The sequence below is a fragment of the Sesamum indicum genome, linkage group LG13 (assembly GCF_026168435.1).
Source record: "Sesamum indicum cultivar Baizhima isolate 11 linkage group LG13, ASM2616843v1, whole genome shotgun sequence".
Lineage (NCBI taxonomy): Eukaryota > Viridiplantae > Streptophyta > Magnoliopsida > Lamiales > Pedaliaceae > Sesamum > Sesamum indicum.
In genome coordinates, this window is record NC_142669.1 from 10,843,801 (window position 1) to 10,852,585 (window position 8,785).

At 32.4% G+C, this 8,785-nt stretch overlaps 1 protein-coding gene across 1 annotated transcript; it reads left to right on the forward strand.

Annotated features, from left to right (window-relative positions):
• The first annotated feature begins 729 nt into the window (after window positions 1-729).
• LOC105176879 (polyphenol oxidase I, chloroplastic) lies at window positions 730-2,717 on the forward strand. Its single transcript, XM_011099819.3, has one exon. The coding sequence runs from the start codon at window positions 769-771 to the stop codon at window positions 2,524-2,526; it is 1,758 nt and encodes a 585-aa protein (XP_011098121.1). The 5' UTR covers window positions 730-768; the 3' UTR covers window positions 2,527-2,717.
• Window positions 2,718-8,785: the final 6,068 nt, after the last annotated feature.

Sequence of the window (8,785 nt, forward strand, 5' to 3'; positions counted from 1 at the left end):
ATACTTAAAAAATATTATTAATGTTTAACTTTATTAGACTTATCTTTAATAACAAATTACTAACTCATTTTTTTTTTATTACATTTTCAGATTAGATAAGTAATATAAAATTTATCATAATTTTATTTTTTCAGCTATTGAAAAAGAAAGACTGTTTATTCTAAGTTAAGCAATATATTATTATTATTATGTCCGTAAGAGTTCAAAGTTTTTATTATTTACATAGGATAATTGCAGTATATCTGATTAAAAAAATTTAAAAAATTTAAAAAAATATTTTTTGTTTAAAAAAAAGGATTAATTTGATAATTTTATAAATTTAAAGGACTAAAAATATAAAATCAAATTTATTAACCATTTTACCCTCCAGATATTCAAAATCCGGCCACATTTTCGCTGAAAAAGGGTAAGAGGGACTAAATTGGGACAAAATTAAAATTTAAAAATATTACAATAAAAAAATAAACTTAAGAAATTAAAATAATTCTAAATAAAAATTTAAAGTATAAAATATAGCATTTACCCTTATATAAATAATAAAACAGTACACAGACATGTTCCATTCATTTAATAATAATCACCACCGAATTGCAATAACTATTGACCAAAACTTCAATGACACCTGCACCATAATCCCATAATGAATACATTTGTAATTTCTTTGTCCAAACTCAACTCATCTCAGCAACGGTCCCGTCGCCAAGAATCCATTATAAATAGACACTCTAGTGCAATTCTAACATCACAAATCACAACTCTCCGCTAGCCATGGCATCTCTTCCTCTTCCCCTACCCACCGCCACTCCCTCCTCCCAATCCCGTCCCGTCTTTGCTAGGCCTTCGTATTTCATCAGCCATGCAAAGCGTAGCAACCGCCTAAGAGTTTCCTGTGCCGATGCCCAGAAGAAGAAAGAAGCCTCCCGAGACGTCGAAACTCCCATAGGGAAGGTCGACAGGAGGAACATGCTTCTTGGTTTGGGCGGCGGCCTCTACAGCGCAGCCAATCTCATCCCCACTCCTGGTGCATCGGCTAATCCAATCAAAGCACCGGAACTGGACAAATGCGGTGTTGCTACCAACTTGAACACAGGGGAGAAGCTAGATATGAATTGCTGCCCCCCTACTTCAGAAAACATCGCTGATTACCAACTTCCACCTGTTGTTCAGATGAAAGTCAGACCGTCGGCTCATAGAGTTTCTCCTGAGTATATTTTCAAGTACAACATGGCTATTGACCGCATGAAGCGCCTACCGAAAGATGATCCACGTAATTTCATGCAGCAAGCCAATATTCATTGCGCTTACTGCAATGGTGCTTATGACCAGCCCGGGCAAGGCACTTTGGACCTACAAGTCCATAATTCTTGGCTTTTCTTCCCCTTCCACAGGTGGTACTTGTACTTCTACGAAAGAATTATGGGGAAATTGATCGGTGATCCAACTTTTGCCTTGCCGTTTTGGAATTGGGACAATCCAAAGGGTATGACCATCCCGCCCATGTTTCTTGATCCCAAATCTGCACTATACGACTCAAAGCGAAACCAGGACAATCTGAAGGCTGTTTTGGACCTGGGCATGACAGGCAACAAAGATCCTCTTCAGGTGGTGTCCAACAATCTCACCATAATGCATACCGAGATGGTACGTGGAAATGCCAGCGTCTATGACTTCATGGGAAAGCCTTATCGTGAAGGAGACAAGGTGAACCCAGGGCCGGGATCCGCCGAGCGTGGTTCCCACACCGCTGTACATGTTTTTGTTGGAGACCCGAGAGAGCCTAGCGGAGAGGATCTAGGCAACTTCTATTCGGCGGGTAGGGACCCGTTGTTCTATTGTCATCATGCTAATGTGGACCGAATGTGGACATTGTGGAAATACTTCTTGCCCAGCAACAAAGTGCCCGAAAGGACAATCACGGACCCTGATTTCCTCAATACCTCGTTCTTGTTCTACGATGAGAATGCGCAGCTTGTCCGGGTGACAGTGAAGGATTGCGTGGATAACCTGAGAATGGGATACGATTTCGAGAGAATTGATCTCCCATGGCTCGACTACAGACCGCCTCCCCAAACTGCTGGCGCCAAGGTCAAGAGAACCCGCAAGAGCGCAGAAAATGCCGAGACGGTTTTCCCTCTTAAACTGGACAAAATCGTCAGGGTCCTAGTTCCGAAGACGAGGAAAGGAGTAGCCGACGAGGTGTTGGTGATTGAAGATATAACTGTCGACACAACGAAGTTCCTTAAGTTTGATGTTTTCGTGAACGACGAAGATGATAATGTGGAGGAGCTGGACAAGGCTGCATACGCCGGGACATACGCTCAGGTACCGCACAAGACAAACAACAAAACGGCGACAACTTCGATCAGGCTGAAGCTGAAAGAACTGTACGAGGACATGGACGTGGCGGACGATGACACTGTACTGGTGACCCTGGTGCCGAGACATGAGGGTGACGGTGTCATCATTGGTGGGATTAAGATCATTGAGAATACCACACCTGCTAAACCAGCAAACTCTTCAGGCTAAAGCATTCGTCGATTTCTCGAAATGGTTCTCGTCATATTTTGACCCATTTCCTTGCTTGGAATAATTCTTTTTTTTCCCCGTGATCCCCTAGTGGAAATTATTTCGGATATGGTTGTGATTTCTACTTATGTTGTTGATCAGCACTTCATCACTTCTGCTATGCTTAATTTGTCTCCTTTTATCTGTTGCAATTTTATTTATAATTTAATTTGGAATAAGCTTTTTTTGATTTAGTAAATATATTGTGCAATCTGATCCACAACGTGACTTCCGTACCCAGAAACCATTTTATTACACTTCTTAATTTGAGAGGGATCTAGCCATCTAGGTGTAATTTTTATAAATATACATATAAGGGATAATTGTAATTACACGTAGATTCATTGTGATTTGAGAAATTACATCTATCACTCTTGAGGTTTGCTTTTATTTAACAAATAAGTTCCTTCATTAGTCAAAATTCACCGAATTTGCTTATATAGAAAAAAATTATATTTACCTCTGATTTACTTATTACTGATTTGTTGCTATTCATAAATATTTTTAAGATTAAATTACCCTCATACGTATTCATGTGTTAATACATGTCAGGAGGTATATCTTTATCACTATAATTATAATTTAATTGAAAACAAAAAATTATTTGACATGTAATAAGTCAATCGAAGGTAAATATCAATTTTTATTATAATTTTTTATTAATATCAACAAATTTGATGAATTTTAACTAACAAAAAGACTTACTTGCAAACCTCAAGAATACTTAAGATTTGATTTTTCAAGAAAGCGAGGCTTGTAAGTTCAGCTGATGGCAACCGTACTAGCAAGTTTCAATATGACTATTATGGACGAATATTTAGATTATCGTTAGACAGGGGCTTTAATTTCAAGGAAATTCTAGCTCGAATGATATTCGGCCAAATTTAAATTTAATTATATGATAAATGCAATACACTTGTCGTGTAATTCATGCATAATTCAAAATTAATAACTAATCAAATAGCATATTTGTGATTCGTTTAGTTCGACCAAACCTAATTCACACTAGAATTTTCCCTAATTTCATGAGTTAATTTTCCTATAAAAAGAAAGAAAGCAAAGGCAAAGATGGCATTGTTAAACACCAAAAGTTAACAAATTAGCTTTCACAATAAATGGAAAATTCCTACGCTTCTCGAATTCAGTCCAAAAGCTAAGACAATATTTTCTTGCCTAAAATGGGCACAACACGTCTGTCAAAAAGAGAAAGAATTTGAATTAGCTACTACTATTTACACTTGTGTGCTTTTTCACTTGTGGCGGATTCTTGGCCTGTCGATGAAACCACTTAAATTAAGTAAGTTGTATTGTACAATTATACTTTTTTTTATTTAATGAAAATTACTTTTCCCGAATAAAAAAGAAGGAATTTGAATTGAAGAAAGGAAAGAAGTAGGCTGCTTGTGTGGCCTGAGACCAATTCAATTACTTGTTGCTGGGCTCTGTTCAAATGGGGAAGCTCACCTGCTAGAGGAAAAAAAACAAAGAGATTAATAGTTAGCCCACAATTTTCTTTTCAAGTCTTCATGTGTTTGCAAAAGTCGTGAAATGAAAAAAAAATGTCAGAGAAATTCGTGATTTGTTCAGTCCAAGGCGCGTTTTGAAGCATTGTTCGTGAATAAGTTTTGAGGGGGCATTTGTAGATAAATTATATTTGTGCTCAATAAAATTGCGTTACGTGGAAGATAATATATTAAATATCAATTTCTATTTATATTTTGGGAATTTAATTTCTAAAGTAAATAGTTAACTAATTGATATTAATATTTTTTTCGATCGATGTAATTATGTCAAGTGTCAAATTTTATATTCTTGACGCAAGTGCACATCACATCTTCCAAATCAAGCAAGTTCAAGTCAATTTGAAAATAAAATCATATATTTAGAAATAAATACAAAACAAATCATGAAGGGCCAATCAACTGGCGCCACCTCATCAAATAAATTTGAAAAAGTCTTCTATCCTACAACTATAAATAGAGGTATTCTCCAACAAGTTAAGGACACACACAATTGAAGATATAATTGAAGGCATACGTAAGAGAGTATTCAAAAAGCCTCAAAATCCTCTCAAATGGAAATCAAAGAGTATCTACGGAGTTCAAGGCAAAAATCAGGTGTATATGGTGGAAATCATCCAAAATCAACGTTTGATTGGAGAAGAAGTCGGAAGATTTGCGAATTGACGTTATCAAAACACAAATCCACATTGATGAAACGTCAAAACTTTAAAACCATCAAGAAAGATTCAAGTTCAAGTTTATAGAGTTTAATCGGGAAAAAATAAAAAAATTCTCGAATTAACATTATTTGAAGATCAAAGTCATTGTCGAAGGAGATCAAAATATCAAGTTTCAACTTCGAAACTTCCTAAATCAAAGATTTTGTTCTTGAACTGAAAAATCAAATGTTTTAAATAGAAACTTTGTACCCGCAAAAATACAATTAAATTAAAAGATAATCATTTATAATATTTTTTTTTGGTTTCTATAATTTTTTTATTGTAGTGCAATTGGCAATAGTAATGACCCACGTCATCCTCAAACATCACTATGGAAGCTGGAAATTGCAGCACCTCACTAAATTGAGGAGACTGCCAGGATTTCACAAATTCATAGAGAAGGCAATCAGATGGCTGATTGGTTGGCCAACCAAGCATGTGACAGGGCCGAGTTCTATACTTAGAGGGGGTGTGTGGCTAAGCTTATTAGTTGTTTAAATATTTTATAAGATATTTGAGAACTTATAAGTTCTAATAAAGTATTTGATAATTTTTTTTTTAAAAGCTTATAAGATCTCAAAATAAAATGTTTTGGATCTTATAAGCTCTTTAAAAAAAAAGTTAAATTTTCTAACTTTTTTTATAAAATCTTATAAATTATACAAAATTAATATATCATAAAACAAAATAACACACTCTCCTCTCTCTCTCTCTCTCTCTCTCTCACACACACACACACATATTCTTTCTCTCTCTCTGTCTCTCCGATTTAATTTTTCTTTTTGCTATTTAATTTTTTGATATTCGAAAAAGAGAAAAATACTTCATTACTTAATAATAAATTATTTTAGTTAAATAAAGTAAGATTGATATTGATATTATATTTACTAAAAGATATAAATTCATGACATTATAAATTATATAATTAAAAATAATCATTACATTAACAAAGAAAATATCGATTATAAATCTATATTAATATTCGACTAGCATGAATGTACATATATATTATTTTTATTCAAAAACTTAGATAATAATTTTATTTTTTGTAATTGTAAAAAAATTATCCATTAAATTTTTATTTAAAGTTGAATTGATGTGTACTATTTATAAAAGTGTTTAAAAAATATTTTAAATAAAATATGTCAAAAAATAACAATTTATTTGATTCTAATTTTATCATGTTCATTTTAGTCATCTTACCAATTAAAAACCTTATTATGCCAAACACCCTAACATCTTATAAGATGTGAAAACATCTTATTTTCTCCAAATACTTTAGAAACTTATTTTTAAAATAAAATCCAACATCTTATAAGCTCCTAAAATATCTTATAAGATGTTTTCAAAAAGTTCAGCCAAACACCCTCTTAAGCAGCTGATGAATTGAAACAAAAGGCATTAGCAAATATTAGAATGCATAGCAATGATCACTTAGCCTAATGATTAAGGTTGAGATTTCAATAAGTTCAAGATCATGGGCTTGAGTTTTATCAAATACATAGATATTTGTCTTACTTAAAGATCATAGAATTGTAGGTGACACTATGAAAAATAAATTATTCCCTGATAAACACAGTTTAAAATCATGATAAATTAATACTATCTAGTACCACACGGACCAACAAAACTGATACAAAAAATTAAGTTCTGACCATAATTAATGAATATCTGCCATGATTTTAACTATAATCAAAATATTTTTAAATTTTTTTTTTTCAAGTAATGGGTAGGGATAAGCCAAATCACCCACCACCTAGGCATGTGTGGATTTTGATTTAATTATGGAACTAGAAATTAAACCGCAATTAGAACATTAAGAGTAAATAATATCAATGGAAAAAGCAAAACAAAACAAGGATTACTACTCCCTTATACTATCAAATATACAAATAAAAAATCTGTTCTAGTGGGTGTGTCAGTGAATCTTCAACTGCCTCACCATATTGCCCCACATGACGGCAAGAACTTAGGACGGAATTTGGAATGGGAAGTAGTCGTTAAATTCGAGACTAATTTTTCCAACTGCCGAATATTGGTGTTGCAATATTACCATTGCTATTGCAACAAAAGGGGCATCTATATGAAACTGCGTCACAAACTATGTCAATTTTTGCGACAAAATGCAAAAGAAGCAAAAGTTGGGCAAATTGCAATGAATTTTACAACGATTTTACAACAACATCCGTCCTTCAGCTAATTCGTCCCTAGTTCGTCTCAAATTCATGCTAATTCTGTCACAAATTGGAACAACAAACTTTGATCACAAACTTTGTTGCAAACTTTGGATGAAATGGCATGTGCGCCACTTTTGGCAACAGTAAGTTCTCTAGCCTATGTTTGGGCCATTTTTGCACAAATTTTATGTCGCAAAAATTCAACAGAACATTGCTCCCTGTCGCAAATTATATTGCAAATTGCGATGAATTGTTCCCATCTCCCTCCCTAAAAATTTCTTTTTTTCTAATAATTATCAATTAGATTCAAATAAAAAATATATTGATTTGACATCACTAACAATCACAAAAACTATCTCATCAATTAATCAAAATATATTTTTATTTTCACACAAAAAACTATATAAATTGAGGATACATGTACATTTTATCACATTGAGAATTCAGAATTCAGAATTCAGAATGAAAAAAAAACTAATATGGGCTGAATATTTAGCATGTAGCAATACATCAATCTTTTGCTACCATAAACCAATTGATACTTAATTATATACACTTAATTGATATTTTGACTTACATGGTACAAACAACTAATTATTTTTACAAAAATAAATATAAAAAAGATAGCTAAGAGTGATAATTTGCATACATTTCTTACTACTACAAATGTATATGAACTATCATTTTAATAAAATAAAAGAAAAGGCTATCTTTTTAATTTCTTTCAAATCATTCACCACGACTTTAAACATTGTCAGTTAATTAAGGTTGTTTCAGACATATCTTTCTCCACAAATTTGACATTGTGATTTGTGAAGTAAAGTTTATGTATCCAATACATTTTGTATTTATTATAAGAAAAAAGAAAAAAATAAAAAATAAAAACAAAACCCTAATATATTATGTTCTTGCAGCATTTCTCATAATTAATAGGATGGGCCTGCAAAAGGAGACAAGCTTTCTCTGAAAAGAAGGGACATATTTTTACGAGTCATCAGGAGATGTTCATTAGATTGGAATAGGCTTATTTATATTTATATTATTAAAAAAAATTGAAAGTCTACCCCAAAATTTATATTTATATATATTAAGAGGATCAATTTCTACCAAGGTAAAAAAAATATTTTCCCACTCGAATTATGATTGTCTTTACTTTGTCATTCTTTTTTTCAACTTTTCATATGAACAATGTGGATTTTGCAATTTACCATTGGTAAGTTGAAACAAAAAAATATACAAATAGTAAAATATAAAAATGGTCATTATAGTTTAGGTCATAAAATATAATAGGAATAGTTACACTCTCCTTTCTTGAGATTTGGTGTAATTACACATAAACTCTCTATGGTTTGAAAAATTATGTTTAATATCCATGAGGGTTGCTTCCATCTAACCAATAGGTCCCTCCGTTTGTTTGATTTGCAATAAGTCAATAATAAATAAATCGAGAATAAATATGAATTTTTATTCTAATTTTTTGTTAATATCAATAAATTTAGTATATTTTGACTGACAGAATTTGATAAATTAAAGTAAACTTTGGGATTTTAAATGTAATTTTTCGAATCATAGAATATGCTTATAATTAGATCAAATTAAAAAAAAAAGTGTAATTATCTCCATATAATATATGCTTTCTACGATATGGAAGCCTTCTGGTGATTAATATCATAGTAATTGCCTTCTCATCCTCAATTTTTTGTTTTTTGGAAAAAGGAGAAAGAAAAATGCTCAATAATGCACACCAACCCGACTTTAATGCTTACTTCGTCCATGTGGGAAATATGGTGATTTGTTCCTGCTCTCCACTATACTTTTACTC